Consider the following 17,518-nt stretch of genomic DNA (forward strand, 5'->3'; position numbering starts at 1 on the left):
AGTTGCAGCTGACTCTTTGCGACCCTATGGACTGTAGCCTGCCAGGCTCCTTTCTCCATGGAATTATCCAGGCAAGAATACTGGAGTGGATTGCCATTTCCTTCAGGGGATCTTCCGAACACAGGGCTCGAACCCAGGTCTCCTGCATTGGTGGCAGATTCTTGACCATCTAAGCCACCAGGGAAGCCAAACATTTAATACTGAGATTAGTCCACCAGGCATTGTGTCAGGCAAATAGAAAAATACCTGGTGGACTAATCTCAATATTAAATTTTTTGATAAGTTACAATACTCTACCTGAAAAGCACAGCATTTTTCTTAAAATAGCCACATATTTGAGACAGAATTTTCAAAATTAAGTTATATGGCTGTTTAATTTTTTGTTTGCATTGTCAAATACATTGTGTATGATTTCATCCACCATTAATTTTGTCATTCATTCAGTTAATATTTGTTAACCACATAATGCTCACCAGACACTGAGCTAGGTGCTGTAGATGACACTAATAAATAGGATAAAGAATACTTGCCTTAAAGAAATTACTCTGGCTTTGAAATTTATTTCCTAGAGAAAGACACAGAGTTCACTTGGAGATAGAGTCTGCTGCTTGGAAAATTCCCTTTCTTTGTTTGCTGTACTTTTAACTGATTTTGTGAAATCATTTTAGCATCATTTGGTTTTACTTACTCTGTGTTTCTGCATTAGGGTGGAAAAAAATAAAATATAATTTATTGCAAACAGGCAATAAAGTCAACAATAATCAAAGTATGTGAAGCCAAAGACATAATTCTTTATCAAATTATGTATATTTTTAATGTTTCTTTTGAACCAATACCCAAATACATGCTAAGTTTACATTAGTATTAGCATAGCTAAAATTTTGTGTTCTGATTTTTTTTACTTACTATGTAATCAGTATATTTTGCTTTTCATGTCATTTTTATAATTGTACTTTTGACCTTTGCATTTATGTTAAATTTATTGACCATAATTTGTTTAATCACTGCTCTGCAAAGATGAAGCTACATCTAATTTTTATTATCGTGAATGCCACTGTAGTGAATACCTTGTCACTTTTGGAAGGAAATAGTTTACTCCCTAGGAAAGTTGATACATTGGGTAAAAGAGTTTAAACATATTTTAAAATGCAGTGACAGACTGCTTTCTAAAAATATTAGAAAACTTGGCATTGTCAGTGGCAGTTGAATGAGGACACCATTTTCACTGTATCCTTTATGACACTGATTATTAATAATATTTAAAATGGTTTAGTTATTGAAGATGTGTATAGGAATCCAAACTGTATACTTACTGCTTAAGTTTGCATATTTTGGCAACCGTGAAAGTGAATACTTTTTCAAATATTTGTTTATTACTTACATTTTAAATAATGATTTTTCATATCTTTGCTTAGTCATTTAATAGTTCCTTAAACTTCGTCTTAGCAATATTTTTGTTTTTAAAGTCATCTTTATAGTATTTTTTGAAGATATTCTTCATAATCTGTTGTGTCTTTTTATTTTGCGGGCTATTTTTCTCTATTCAGAAAGAAAAAGTTTTGGTTTTGTTTTTACATAGCTGAATTTAGTGTTTCTTCCCTTGATACTCTGGTACAGTATTTTTGCCGTTCATCTTACCCATCTATTAGATGAAAAGGAACATCAGATCCTCCTTTAAGAGAGTACTTGGCTAATTTATTATCCAGGTAGTAGGGAGAAAATGGCTGTAAAGGAAATAATCCATCACAGTTTCTTCCTGGAGGAGAGAGGAAGGGCTCATGATTTTGGCAGGTGTAGAACATTAGCAGTTTAGCATCAGCTGGACTAATGGCCACATTTACTAAGTTGTGAACCTTATCCAAGGCAACGGTGGGCCAGAGTGGTCAGGCCAAAGATCAGGAGGTCCGCTTGGATGGGAAGAGCAAGCCAGAGATCAGCAAGAAGCAGGACAGGGGGGAGAACCAGATGTGATGTGAGGGTCTGTAAGGAGATGGGGGAGAGTGGGAGAAGAAAGACGAAGGTGCGAGGTGAAAAGGAAAGAGCTGGGCTTTTTCCTATCGCCATTTCTCAGGGCCACCTCCAACTCAGAGAATGACGTCTTTAAATCTAGAACTCCCTGCCTACCGATCTTCCTGAATTCAGATGTATACTGTAACACCTTTCAGTGTGTTAATATCTACCCTTCCTCATCCCCGCCTTAAATGCCCTTTAAAATAGTGCTTTTCTTTAAAAATGACACCTTTCTGGTTTTGGAGTATTTGTAATCAGTTTCTTACTGAGGCTGTCACAATACATACATATAAGTTGCCATTCCCATTTTATGACTTTTAAAAATTTAAAAATTAAAATTAGAGAAAATTTTAGAAAAGAATCTTTGATTTGTGTCTCTGTGTCCATGTATACGTAAAACAATGTACATTTCAAAACGTAATATGTTCTAATAAAGAAAGTAACTGGTTTATTAAAGACTGTACTGCAGGGCAGAAAAGAAAAGAAACTAAAACCACATCTCTCTAGTTGTAGTAGGGAATACTTAAAACCAAGTAAAACCCCTCCAATATGTTGAATGTTCTGTAAAGTGAGTTGGGGACATACTGTTTCTGCAGACTGGAGTACTTATTTTCCACTTAAATGATATCTTTGAAAAGTTTTGATGTCTCTAAATATTCCTTGAAATATAAGTTTAATAATTTATATCTGTGTTTATGCCTACAATGAACACTTTTTTATAGAGATCTTTTTATAAACTCATATTCTTTTAATTTTATTTTAGAATTAGAATATGAAGGGCTAGAAATGTATCATTACTAATTTAAAGTGCATTTCATAGGTTAGTGAGCTTGAATATTATTTTGTGGTGATTGACCATTTTTCTGTAGGAGTGCATATGCTTTACTGTTTAGATTGTAAGAGTTCTTTATTATGTCAAGGACATTAGCTTATTATGTTTGATATTTGCACAGATATTTTTATATTTTCATGTATATTTTAATTGTGATTAATTGTGTGTTTGGGGGGAACTCAAGGGGGTGTTTGGCTTTTTTTGCATTATATTCCATGGCTTCTATTATATAAGTCTTCTCTATATGGGAATTTAAAATATGTATGTCTGTTTTTCTTAGAGTATTTTTAGACTTCAGTTTGCCTGGAAAATTTTTAATGTATTATATCAAGTAAAGATGAACATTTTTTGAGTAGTTTACGGACCAGTTTTCCTTCTTACATATTCCTGTAACGCCTTTTTATCATGATAGTCTTATTTTCATTCTTTTTAAAAAATTGTGCATGCATTTTATCACATATTTTTTAGAACAGAATATGATCATCTGGCAATTGAGACAAATTTTCCTGTGGTATAGAGCTGTCATATTAAAATACACATTATATTTTTTCAATTTTATATTCTTTAGAAAATGAATGGTTAATGCAGACTTTAGGAGAAGGAAATGGCAAGCCACTCCAGTATTATTGCTTGGAGAATCCCATGGACAGAGGAGCCTGGCAGGCTACAGTTCATGGGGTCTCAAAGAGTTGGACACGACTAAGTGACTAACACGAAACACAGACTTTTAATTTTTAATCTGTCAATTGCTTAATGACAGATCTCTCTCAGCAAAATAGCACGCTGGGTGTTTACTACACCCTGGGTCTCCGAAGTTGTCCTCAGATGCCTTTGCTTATCTGCAGGATGCCTAAGTAGCTGTTTACTTATCTCAATATTACTGTGATGTGATTTTCAAGGTCATCATTTCTATCAAATATGGGAACAATACTAAGAAATTTTGTTCTTGAAAAATAATGCCTCTACAGATTATTATCACGTAAATCAAAGTTTTGGTAATTTTACAAATAATTTTAAAAGATAACTTTTTCATTTTTCCACTTTGTTTTCATCGTTTTGTTTCAGATAGTCCCTTTTAAATTGGAGGAAGCTGCTTCTACTTGGGGGCGGCAGGAGAAGTAAGAAAACCACATGGAAGACTCCCAGGATTTAAATGAGCAATCCGTAAGTCTTAATTCAATCTCAGTTTTGCTGAAAAATGTTGTGGTAAGATGACTCAAAATCATACTGGAAGGGATATATTGTAAAAAGAAGTTTTTGTTAAACATATTTTTAGTCAAATTCTGAATCCTCTTTCAAGATCATAAAACATACCTTTGGAAATGTTTACTGTTTCTGCTTAATGATATCATGTTTTGAGGTCTTCCTTGATTGCCTTCTTGTAAAGACAATGATAGAAAGATGAGGGCATTGAAATTGTGCAAAGTGTTTTTTACTGTCTAAACAGTTTTACACACCTCCTTTATTGGGTTTTGTCCCAGAGGCACTTGGATGGTGCATGTGGGGTTGACTGTCAGAAGTGTGAAAGGTGAAGCCTATCACTTGCATGCCTGTTGTTCACTTTGAGGATGGAGACCACAGTCCGGAAGGGGTTTCCTTATTTTGCTAAGGTCTTTGCAGGGCTTCCCTGTGGCTCAGCTGATAAAGAATCCACCCGCAATGTGGGAGACCTGGGTTCGATCCCTGGGTTGTGAAGATCCCCTGGAGAAGGGAAAGGCTGCCCATGGAGAATTCCATGGACTGTATGGTTCATGGAGTCGCAAAGAGTCGGACACGACTGAGCGACTTTCACTTTGCCCAGGGAGGAATGCACGAGATTGGTGGCAGCCATTCTAAAATTCAGATTTCTCAATGGGAAAGGACTTATATAGCCTTTCCTCCTAATTTATTAGCAGTGTCTTCATGACACTAGTCCTTCACGGGAGTCAGTGGGAGGTTCTGCATTCACTCCCCACTCCCACAGTACCGCCAGTTGCATCCAAGTTCTGTCCACAGACTATTAGTGATGTCACAAATGAGGAGATGTATACTTACCATGTGTGTGTTGTTTGCTTGTATGATCATGACTACATCTTAGAATCTTATATTCCCTTCAGGCCACAGAGGACAGTGTATTTGTTATAATAATCTGGTTCTGGAAATGATTTCTGAAATGAGTTCAATTTTAAAATCTAGAGTAATGTGCGTTCTGATGTATAGATGTCATTCCAAGTTAGTTTGTTTTCTATTAATGTTTCATTTAAATGACATGGTAATTGAGTTTTCAATTTATAGACAGATATGACCATTGTCTAACATCTTTATATGTTACATTATTATTTAATTTCACCTGGTATTATTGCAGGAAAAATGTAACAAAAAATTACGAAGACCATTAAAAAATTCGTCAAATGGTAGAGATTATTCCTCAAAAAATGCCTGAGTTTTTACAAAAGTAGACAAAAGACAGTTGGGAAGCAGGGGCTTCAAAGTAGTTTTTTTAAATGCTGGTTACTGAACCTAAATATTGGTAGCATGCGCTCTAGTGGAATGGATGGTAGTCAGCATAATGATATGTCACCCATGCTATTCTTGCCTGTCTTTTGATCCCAGTGGCATCCGAGGTCTGTAAGTGTAACCATGTACCCGAGTGAATGATGACATCATCTTGGTGGCGATGCTTCACGAGAGGGCTGTTGTCTATCTGTACTTTGTTCTGACACATCGGCCATTACTTAAAAGTTTGTGTCCATCTGTGTAAGAATGTGTGTGTGTGTGTGTATCTGTGTGTGCATGCATGCATAGGCATGTGAGCTAGATTGACCTACTGTCCCTGTTTTCCAGGGACCCAGGAATTTCCTGTGACTTGAAATTTTCAAAGCTAAAGCTGGTAAAGTCCGTGCAACCCAGGATGATCCAGTTAATTACCTTAGGGGGTGTGTGTGCATACTTAAGAACAAATTTTTTATTCAGCACAATTAAATGAAGCTAAAGACAATATAGTCTTAGGTTTAACATTAGAGTGAGGTAATTACACAAGATGCTTCATATCACCTTTTACAAAATGAAACCCAACCCCTGTAAATCTTATCGGGTTTACTCCTAGTGATATTTTAATGCTGTGGAATTTGGTATTTTTTTAAAAATTAAGTTCTCAGTGTTGTTCATGTTCAGCCAGGTTTGAGAATCAGAAATCTTGAGTGACCGACCTTCTGGTCTTTCAGCTCAAACCCAGCTGCTGAATTGGTGGTAGGAATGTGAGAGATTTCGAGAGAAGGAAAGATTGCTCTCATTCTCCTATCCTTTTCTCCCTCCCCAGTCCTAAACTCTCCCCCTGCGGATGACGATTCGATCAGAGTCAGAATGGAAGCCTCTGCTCTCTGGTCATCAGGACTGTGTTGGTCTGGTTTAACCCACACGAAATGTGAAGTTTGTGTCAAGGGTTCAGGGCTTAATGGCTTTAAATTTGTAAACATCATAAATCCTTCTCCTTAGACTTAGCAGAACATACAGGCCAATCTGTTCATCTTGTGCATATGTAAAGGGATGCTTGGGACTATTAAGTCCCAAGTCAGAGTTGGGACTTCACAACAGTCTTCTGACTCCAAGTCCAAAGCTTTCCCCATTACGTCCACATGCCTTAAATGCATTTGAATTTTCTTGTTTGGACTTTCATCACCATAGAATAAACTCCCATTAGGGTGAAATGATTCCTATTTGAATGAAATCTTTAAATGACTTTAAATCTTGCAGAGTCATGTTGATTAATGTCTCAAAGCTTTTTGAAAAAAATGCTTGGCATTTATTAAGATATAGGACAAATAGGCTGAAATTTTTAAAAAGTTCTTAGCAAAATGAAAGAGAATTTATTTATAGCTATTTTACTTCAAAAAGGAGTTTTTTTCTCTAGGCATAGATATAGCAAGAGGTGTCATTTATTGCACATTATATACTCATCTAGCATTTTCTGTAGACTGTCTTCAATCCTTACCATATCTTTGCTTCGTGTTTGTTATGGTCACCATTTTACAGATAAGAAAACTGTGGCTTAGAGAATATTAAGGTCAACCAGCTTTTAAGTAGCAGAGATTAGAATCGAACCTATTTTTCAGTTCAGTCGCTCAGTTGTGTCCGACTCTGTGACCCCATGGACTGCAGCACGCCAGGCTTCCCTGTCTATCACCAACGCCCGGAGCCTACTCACGTCCTTCGAGTTGGTGATACCATTCAGCCATCTCATCCTCTGTCATCCCTTTCTCCTCCTGCCTTCAGTCTTTCCTAGCATCAGGGTCTTTTCCAATGAGTCATTTCTTTGCATCAAGTGGCCAAAATACTGGAGTTTCAGCTATTTTTATCTGGCCCTAAAATCAGTTGGTTTTTAATGAGTATGTGTGTTCATTCTTGCAAATTCAGCTGCCTTCTAGGAGACATAGCTGGCTTGGAGCACAAGGGTCTGTACACTGAGCAGATAAAAACTGAACTGAACCCACCAGCTTTCCTCTCCCAGCTTTTCCCCCTTTCTCCTGTCTTCCATCTCAGTGGATGGTATCATCAGCTACTGAGTAAGTTCATTTGGAAAACTGGAAGTCATCCTTTTCTCCATCCCCATTTCAAAATCCTATCCATTCTTAATTTTTAGTACCTCTCAAAGTTGTTCTCTTGGTTCCAAATCCTTATTTTGGATCTTTATTTTAATAATCTCCTGTATTTTTCTGCTTTAAGTTTTTTCTAGAGTGGTCTTCCTAATTTACATATATAAAGTGAAATTTGCTCAGTCCAGTCGTGTCCAACTCTTTGCTACCCCATGGACTGTCCCTGGAATTCTCCAGGCCAGAATACTAGAGTGCGTAGCCTTTCCCTTCTCCAGTGGATCTTCCAGACCCAGGGATTGAACCGGGGTCTCCTACATTGCAGGTGGATTCTTTACCAACTGAGCTATCAGGGAAGCCCTTTACACATCTAATCCCATCCTTACTCTACTTGATAATCTTCACAGACTCTTTCTTGCCTTCAAGAGGAATATCCCGAGTATAGTAAAGCACTCAGACTTCATTGCCTGCTTTATCTGTAGTTTTAGTTTTGGCTTCTCTCGGTCCCCTGAATCTCTCAGGCTTTCTGTGGTCTCTGTCTTTGCTAGTACTCTAGCTTCTTCCCAGCTGAGCCTCTTCCTCACTGGAGAACATGTAAGTCTTGAAGACTCGCGATGGGTTTCCCTCCCTCGAGGAAGGCACTCAGGTTTCCTCCTCCTTCCCCAGGGAGTCAGCTGCACTGGGTCAGGGGCCCCTGCACTGGGCCGCTGTACCCTTTGGCATTTACCTCTCTACCCCAGGACTTACCCCACAGAGCTGAAATCTTATCTGTTTATTTGCCTCTCTACTAGATTATAAACTACTTAAGCGTAATAATGGGTCTTGATCATCTTGTATCCTTCCTTCTTAGCACAATTCTTACTGACATTCGATAAATGTTTTCTTCAAAAGCTTTTATATACTGTTAGTAAGGTATGTTAGTGAATAGCCTGACAAATTTTAGAAAGCCAAGATGTTATTCTCAGAATGGATTACTGACTCATGAATTCATGCATCACTTATTTAAAACAGTTGCGTATAACATGTAACACTAGTTTAATAGCATGTGATCAAAACAAATTTTGGTCCTCAGTACTTTTTTTTTTTTTCACTTATCTGGATTACTTTTTGCAGTCTGGTTTAGAGGATCTTGGAAATTTTAAGAGATAAACAATTAAAGTAAAATTTAGCTTTCATATTTGAAGTTCTTTATTAGAACTTTATAATTACTTAGAAGCAGTTTGTTATATCCAATTATAGAACACTACAGTTTTTAATGACATGTTGCTCTTATTAATAGAAATAAACATGAATATAGATTATGCAGAGCAGTTCAGTTCAGTCACTCAGTCATGTCTGTATTTATACTAACAATCAGAAATTCCTTTGATACTCTGAAATATATTCTTTGTATTCAAATAATGACTAATCAGTATTTGTTTTTATAGCTCCTACAGTATCCTCACACATTGAAAAATTTTAGTCTTTTTAAAAGATTTCCACAGATTTTTTCTGGTCTGATTCATTCATATCAAAGTGAGAGGGCATTTGGCCTAAATTTACCATCAAGCTAGAAGGTTTAAAAAAATATTGTTTATAAGTTTAAGTACTATGTGTTACATAGTAAAATGTTAGTGTTTACTAAATAAAATGAGGTAAAATGAATTACAGTTTATGATACAATTGCATTCCCTAATATTAAACATTAAGGACCTGAATTTTCCTACATTATTACTGAATCAGTTAACTTACATTACTGATGACACATTTCAATTAGTGAGGTCTAAATTAAGTCACATCCCTTGGATCCATATTTTACATCATGTGTTTCAGCAGTATTTTTAGAAGTTCATATATACACATATATATATGTAGACATTACTAGTGTTTATTTTCTTGCATCATACCTGCTAATTTAATAATACATATTAAGATTCCAGAGTTAGTTTAGTAAACTAACCTCTTTCCCGTCTTTTTTTCACCCCTGGACTACCAAATGACTTTAGAGTTATTCCTCAGTTCTTTGTTCTTAGAGATTCTACAATATCATTTTTGCCTGTAGCCACTAGATCATCTTTAAAACTTGAACTGCTCTCTGAGCTATTTGGACAGATTTTTAATCTTATGTAGAATTGAACAGACGAACAAAATTTCCATCTAGATGTAGCGCTTCAGAATCAACAGCTTCCATCAGTGTTTCAACTCTATGCAAGAAAAGAATTATTTTTATTAGTTTCAGTTTAAATCACTTTTTCATTCTTGATAGTGTAGCATTATCAACATCTAGGAGTCCTGTTAGTCTTCTGTTGTTTTTTTATCTTGGACAGACTAATCAATTTAAGCATCATGCACACAGTGTATTTTATTCAGATATAACCAGAATCAGCTTATTGGTTTTGAGGCTACAAATCTGTTTGGAAGAACTTGGCCTTTTAATTAGTCAAAAGAACCATATTTATAACATGTAATTTTTATACCATCCAACTGGCCAGAATTCAGTGGAATTCTGCTTTGAGTTGAGTCAGTTTCAGAATTGATGTAGCTCCCAATTACCAATTATAGCTTTCCTTTGCAATGAGATAATAGAGTACCTAAATGGTGAAATTACCAAGTAGTGTCTTTAAGACATCAGATGTATGGAAGCATCTGAGAACCATTTAAGTGGATGGCAGCAGGTAAGACAGTGTGTGCTGCAGCGTGGATTCTGGAATAAGAGCCGGCAGGCTCACACTCCATCATCACAGTTTCCAGCTGTCACAGCCTTGTCTCAGTGCAACTTGATTTCAAATTGTTTAACCAAAAGGAAAAGATTTTTAAAATATGGAGGGAAATGTAAGTTATTCGACTATGATTACAAGTCAGCCACACAACTGTCATGGCTAAATCTTTAGAACAGGGAGTGGTAAGACAGCAGAATGTATTAAAATTGGGTAGTAATTCAACAGATTCAGTTAAACCAATAATTATTGTTTACTCTCAGGAACTTTGCTAATGTTTAAATAATGAATATATTACAATTTCTGTCCTGCCCAAGTTTTAGCTTAATATATGGTTGTAAGTTGTTAAGTTCTAGAGTTACCAATAGTTTAAAATGAGATTTGGGCAATGGCTACTAATTTACTCAATGAATATGTGTGAGGAGCTGCTATATTTGAAGCATGGTTTTAAATGTTGGAGATACTTGGTGGACAAAATAGACAAATATGATTCTCATGGAGTTTATTATACTTTAGCAAGGAGAGATGAACAGGAAAACAATATTAGATACTAGAAAGTACTAGTGCATCCAGAAAAACCAAATAAAGCAGGGACAGGGACAGGATGTTCTGGAGCTCAGGTATGTGGGTCGGGCAAGGTTTAGTTTGGAGAGTAGTCAGGGGGCTTCCTAAAGGAAATCAGTCCTGAATAGTCATTGGAAGGACTGATGCTGAAGCTCCAATAGTTTGGCCACCTGATGCGAGGAACTGACTCATTGTAAAAAGCCCATGATACTGGGGAAGATTGAAGGCAGGGGGACTAGGGGATGACAGAGGATGAAGTTGATTGGCATCACTGACTTGATGAACACAAGTTTGAGCAAGCTCTGGGAGTTGGTGAAGGACAGGGAAGCTTGGCGTGCTGCAGTCCATGGGGTTGCGAAGAGTTGGACACGATTGAGCAACTGAACTGAACTGAACAGACGGCTGTCACTGAGAAGATGGCATTGTGCAAAGGCTTGAAGGAGCCACCTGGGCATCTGGGAGAAGTGAGTTTTGGTTAGAAGGAACAGTGACTATGAAAAAAGTGAGATGGCGCCGTGCCTGATGTGGTCAAGGAATAGAAAAGAGGCCAGTGTTGGTGCCAGTCGTGGGGTAATCAAGGGGGGAGATAAGGAAGTGATCATGATGGGAGTGTGGAGGTGAGGAGTACAGATTGTGCAGAGGTGTTTAGGACTTTATAAGAGCTTGAGCTTTTCTGTGAGTTGCATGGGAAACAATTTGAGGGTAAGCTTAGGGATGTCATGATGGGACTTAAGTTTTTAAAAGATTAGAGTGTCTGCTGGGTTGAAAATGGTCTCTTTGAGGTCAAGAGTAGAAACTGGGCTGTTCTAAACATTCAGATGTGAAATGGACAAGATAACAGTAGAAGTAGTGAGAAATGGTTGAATTCAGGATGTGGTTTGAACCTAGAGCTGAGAGGACTTGCTGACAGGTTGGATGTGGATTGTGAGAGAAGGACCTTGACTTCCAGGTCTTTGTCCTGAGCACTGGGAAGGATGGGGTTAGGCATTTACTGAGATGGAATGAGTTAGAAAGAACAGGTTGAGGCTGGAGATCAGGAGTTCAGTTTTAGACCTGGCAACAGAGTTATTGCTATGCTTTCACCAATTCTGTTTCATACTTTTTTCTGGTCCATCTGGGACTATCCTTCCTGGACTCCTTGCCCTTAGACGGGGTGGTATAGCTGGTTTAAGGGAAGTGATGTGCATGTTATTTCCAGACTGAGGCAGTGAGAAGTGTGTGCCTGATTCTGTAGTCTCTATGTTTGCTAGTGTTTGGAAAACGAGGAGGAGGTGACTGGTAAAGACGGTCAGGCTCCAAGAGGGAGGAAGATTGAATTGTGGAGTCCCTGCATGAAGGACAGCTTCCCAGGAGAGTAGTAAAGCAACCTGGTTAAAAGGGACATAATAAGTTTTACCTGTTACTTGAAAAATGTGTGGGGAGTCAGTTGTAACCACTTGGAACCTGGGAGAGAAGGTTGAACTTGAAATATAAATTTGGGAGGCTTCAGGGTATTGATGATATTTAAAGAACTATTATTGGTTGATATCACCATGAGATTAACTCTAGAGAGAGATAAATTGAAAGGACTGAGCTCTAGGGCATTCAGATTTACAGATGACAGTTTACATGAGGCAGCAGCTTGATCCTAACACAACCATAACCGTAACGCCCGTAAGCATTGAGTTATGCCACAGCTAGTATACGTTACCAAAGCCAGTGAATTCTCTTATTTCAAGTTTCCCAATGATCAAATATTATATCTGGGTTACTGGAAACTGGGTTAACCCCTTTTAGAAGAAAAAGCCAGCTTACAGCCAAATAGGTATTCAAACATCATTCACTTTATTTTCTATTAAAGTTGTTGTTCCGTCGCTAAGCGGTGTCTGACTCATTGTACCCCCATGGACTGCAGCATGCCAGGTTTCCCTGTCCTTCAGTATCTCCTGGAGTTTGCTCAAACTCATGTCCATGGAGTTGGAATTGCCATCCAATCATCTAGTCCTCTGTTGCCCTCTTCTCCTCCTGCCGTCAATCTTTCCCAGCATCAGGGTCTTTTCCAATGAGTCAGCCCTTTGCATCAGGTGGCCAAAGCTTCAGCCTCAGTACCAATCCTTCCAATGAATATTGTGGGTTGATTTCCCAAAGATTTACTAGTTTGCTCTCCTTGCTGTCTAAGGGACTCTCAAGAATCTTCTCCAGCACATTTCAAAAGCATCAGCCCTCTTTATGGTCCATACATGACCACTGGGAAAACCATAGCTTTGACTGTACGGACTTTTGTTTTTTAATACACTCTAAGTTGTCATAGCTTTTCTTCCAAGGCACAAGTGTCATTTAATTTTATGGTTGCAGTCACTGTCTGCAGTGATTTTGGAGCTAAGAATATAAATTCTATCACTATTTCCACTTTTTCCCCATCTATTTGCCATGACGTGATGGGGCTGGATGCCATGATTCATTTTTTGAATGTTGAGTTTTAAGCCTGCTTTTTGACTCTCCACTTTCATCCTCATCAAGAGGCTCTTTAGTTCCTCTTTACTTTCTGCCATGAGATGGTATCATCTGCATATCTGAGATTGTTGATATCTCTCCCGGCAAACTTGATTCCAGCTTGTGCTTCATCCAACCCAGCATTTCTCATGATGTACTCTGCATATAAGTTAAATAAGCAGGGTGACAATATACAGCCTTGACACACTCGTTTCCCAAATTCGAACCAGTCCATGTTCCATGTCTGGTTCTAGCTGTTGCTTCTTGATCTGCATACAGGTTTCTCAGGAAGTAGGTAAGGTCAGGTGGTCTGGTATTCCCATCTCTTGAAGAATTTTCCACAGTTTGTTGTGATCCATAGAGTCAAAGGCTTTAGCATAGTCAATGAAGCAGAAGTAGATATTTTTTCTGGAATTCCTTTGCTTTTTCTGTTATCCAACGGGTGTTGGCAATTTGATCTTTGGCTCCTCTGCCTTTTCTAAATCCAGCTGGTGCATCTGAAAGTTCTCGGTTCACGTTCTGCTGAAGCCTAGCTTGAAGGACTTTGAGCATTACCTTGCTCACAGTGAAATGAGTGCAACTGTATGGTAATTTGAACATTCTTTGGCATTACTTTTTTGGGGGATTGAAATGAAAACTGACCTTTTCTGTCCAAGTTAGAAGAAAGTACCTAACAAGTAGTATTTTCTTATTGCTATGTTTGTAGATATGATGTTTCTAGGATCCCAGTTTAGTAAAGGATTGAAATACATCAGGGATACTTAGCTTCAGCATTGTTGAATGTCTCACTTATTTAGACAGGGTAATTCTTTGTCGTAGGGAGGTTGTCCTGAGCATTGGGTGATGTGTAGAAGCATTTCTGGTACCCACCCACTAGATGTCAGTAGCACCTTCTTCCCTCCCCCACGTCCTTCTCTTTAGGGACAATCAGTCAAACATGTCCCTCGATATGTTGATGTTTTCTGGGGGGAGCCAAGAATCACAGATCTGCTTTCAGTGAGCCATTTGTTTACATATTTATTCCCCGCAAAATGTTTGAGGAGGTTTGCCTGAACATTTAATATAATGTGCTATGTTAAATTATTGGGGGAGATGGGATGAAAAGGCAAGCACATGATAATACAGAATTTAAGCAAGAAAACAAAACAACATTGCCAGGTTAGCTGTACAAAATATTAAGTACTCTGCTATCAACAGGGAAAGTCTGTTTCAGAAAGACCAAGAAAGGAATTCTAGATAGGCTAGGTTGTACCTTAATTTGATCTTGGAAGAAAGGATGGAATTGTATGGACATGAAAGGACCTGTCCTGGTCTGTTGAATAGTAAGAATGAAGACTCAGGAGTGCAAAATATAAGGCAATAAAGCCTGCCTGGGAACTGCAGACGGATTAGAATGACTGAATCAGAAACTTTCGGGGGATGAAGATGCAGAGCAGTGGGCACTAAGGTCAGAAGTCCTGAGACCATACTCCAAAGAGTCTTTGAAGCCAAACTTCTGTATTTACAAGGTGCTTGGTGTCCGGCAAGATGCTCGTCACAACATGAAGTAGAGAGTTACATGAGATGCTGCCCTGTCTTTGGACTGTTATCTTGGATATAATGGAAAGTCCCATAATTTTTGAGCAAGAGAATAATATTTTTAAAATGATGTTTTTGGAAAATTAACCAGATGGTAGGAAGATTAATGAAAGTGTGAAACTTGGCATGGAAGATGGTCTAGGGGCCCTTGAAGCAGTTTATGTGTGAGCTGAAAAAGGCCTCAACCAGGGGCAGCAAATTTTTTTTTTGGTAAGAGTCGAGACAGTAAATAACTTTGAGTTTTCTGGCCATACACTCTCTGTGCAGCTCCTCACCTGTGTTGGTGGAGTGTGAGAGCAGTCGTATGTGACACAGAAATGAATGGGCATGGCTGAGGTCTAATAAAACTTTATTTACATAAGCAAATGGCAGGTTGCGGACCGTACTTAGCCAGATCCTGGTCTAATAGTTGAAAGAAAGCTAGGAGAGAATCAATAAAAAGAACTTGAAAAAAAACTTTACTGAACTTGGATAATTAACCAACAGGGTTAATAGGAGGAAGGTGAGTGGTAGATGTGGAGAGGGAAAAAGCAAGGTTTATCCTAGAGTTTCAGGCTTCGGGGGTACTAGTAAGAGGGTTCAAGAGCAGGTGTCAGCGATTTCAGTAACCAGAAAGATGTTTGAATTGATTACTTTGGAGAATCTGTCAAACTAGCACCTGGCTCTGTTGTGCCATGGAGGGGATGTCTAGGCTGGTCAGAGAGAGCAAAAGAGTATTTTTAAAGATGCTACACCTAAGGGGAAATTATAGCTGGCTAAGGAACAGAAGGGCTTCCCTGGTGGCTCAGTGGTAAAGAATTCAGCTGCCAGTGCAGCAGAAGTGGGTTCAACCCCTCCATCGGGAAGATCTCCTGGAGAAGTAAATGGCTACCCACTCTAGTAGTTTTGCTGGGAAATCCCATGGACAGGAGGAGCCTGTTGGGCTCCAGTTCATGGGGTGGCAAAAGAGCCGGACACAACTTAGTGACTAAATGACAACCACCAAAAAGGACGGAGCTGGATACACCTGTGAGAACGCCTCCCAGGTGAGGATACACCTGGGAGAAACCATGTTTATGGAGTGGAAGGAGGAAGGCGGGTCTGGAGAGACTGAGATAGGGAAAGAGAAGGAGGTCAGGGTCATCCTGCCTGCAAAGCCAATGACCAAGAATAATTTTTAGAAGGAATTGGTTATCACTTTCTGACATTTCAAGAAGACAAGTAGAATGGGGACTGAGAAGCAAGCTCTTTCGTTTGTTGATCAGAAGGCCATTGGGAGCCCCTCACGATACAGTGCTGTTCGATTTGTGGTAAGTAGAGACCTCTCAGAGGTTCAACACAGAAGAGGTGTTGAGAAAGTAAGAGGAAGCATGTGTTTTGAGAGAAGCAGCACAGAACAGTAATTGAAGGGAGCACCTTTTTCAAATTAGAAGAGAATTGTGTGTGGTTGGTGAGTGGGGAGAAGGACTCAATGGAGAATAGACTCAAGTTGTCACAGAGGGAGGGGGTCAGCAGAGGTCAGAATGAAGAAGATAATGGGATAGGGAGGGATTCACCCTCTGACTGAAAATGCCAGATGATGCCTGTGCCCTTGGATATTCTAAGCTGTTCTCCCTGGATAGCTTTCTTTTTTGCAGTCCGTTTGTTCACACAAGGTCAAGAAGTGAAGTGGAAGCATGATAGGATTAAACGCTTTAGTAGTATAAGGAAGATCACCAAGAGGCATTATTTTTTTAAAATGGAGATCTTCCAGGACTCAGTACAAAGATTATTGTGACATTTTCAGGTTTCCTTTAGCAAAGTCAGTCATACTGGCTAGGACTTAACACTGAGCATGGAAAGTTGATTTATTTTTTTTGCATCAAAACCATTAAGAAGAGACAAGAGAAAAATAAACATTTTGTGGTTAATGAAAATGCCCCTCATCTTAGGAAGGAACTGCTTGCTCTGTTTTCTTTGGCTATCAACACACCCGACAAAAAGAAGAGCCTATCTGTTTAGATTGGATTGGGTCAAATTTGACTAGAGTTGGATGGAGAAAGTACTTGTCTCAAAGTACACAGAATCCTGTTGTTTCGTGTCTCCTTGGATGGAGGGTTGATTTCTCTGCTTAGACATCTTTAGGATGCAGACACCCTTGTAAGGGTTACTATGGGAAGAAGTTCATGTTAAAACTCTTGGCAGGAGAGAAGTTCATGTTAAAGTTGATGTTAAGACTCTTGGCATGGTGGGAAAAGGTCTGCAGAAAAAAGTAAACGAGAATTTAAAAAGGAAAGACAAACACCGCCTACTTCTTTAGCTTTTGTTGTTTTCCCTGAACTGGGGTGGATGACACGTGTGACTGGTGGGTTGTAACTAGACTGTGCGTCCCACATGCTCACAGCTGACGTGTGTGAAGTCCTCACCTGGGCTTTCTGAGTGCTTTATTTATATTATATCAACTCAGTTAATGCTCACTACAGCCTGATGAGTTGGGCACTATTATTATCTCCCAGTTTACAGATGAGGGCGTCACTGAGCTAGTGGGTGGGGGCCAGGATTTGAACCCAGGTGGTCTGGCTCCTGAGCTGACAGTATTAACTGCTGGTGAGTCTTCTGAGAAAATGCACTAATTATTTTTCAGCCCTCCACCCTGATTTGAGCCTTCAACAGTAACAACAACAAAAAAAATGGAAATATTTTTGTTGTAGCCATGCATTCCAGGAAACAGACTCATTCGGAAGGACAATGCAGATAGTGGAGTGCCGTGTGTTACACCGGCGGGCCCGAGGCAGAGTCTCCTCTTAGCCAAGGACCCCGACCAGCTTTTGTGAAAACCT

The 17,518-nt window shown here is 38.9% G+C and overlaps 1 protein-coding gene across 11 annotated transcripts in view; it reads left to right on the forward strand.

Moving 5' to 3' along the window:
- Positions 1–17,518, forward strand: part of EYA4 (EYA transcriptional coactivator and phosphatase 4) — a 306,307-nt gene that overhangs the window by 27,392 nt on the left and 261,397 nt on the right. For all 11 annotated transcript variants that reach the window (XM_043888021.1, XM_043888020.1, XM_043888023.1 and 8 more), the window contains exon 2: positions 3,908–4,006. In XM_043888021.1, the coding sequence (XP_043743956.1) occupies positions 3,974–4,006 (33 nt within the window). In that variant the 5' untranslated portion in view covers positions 3,908–3,973. The remainder of the gene's footprint in view (positions 1–3,907; positions 4,007–17,518) is intronic.

Source organism: Cervus elaphus, chromosome 26 (assembly GCF_910594005.1).
Source record: "Cervus elaphus chromosome 26, mCerEla1.1, whole genome shotgun sequence".
NCBI lineage: Eukaryota > Metazoa > Chordata > Mammalia > Artiodactyla > Cervidae > Cervus > Cervus elaphus.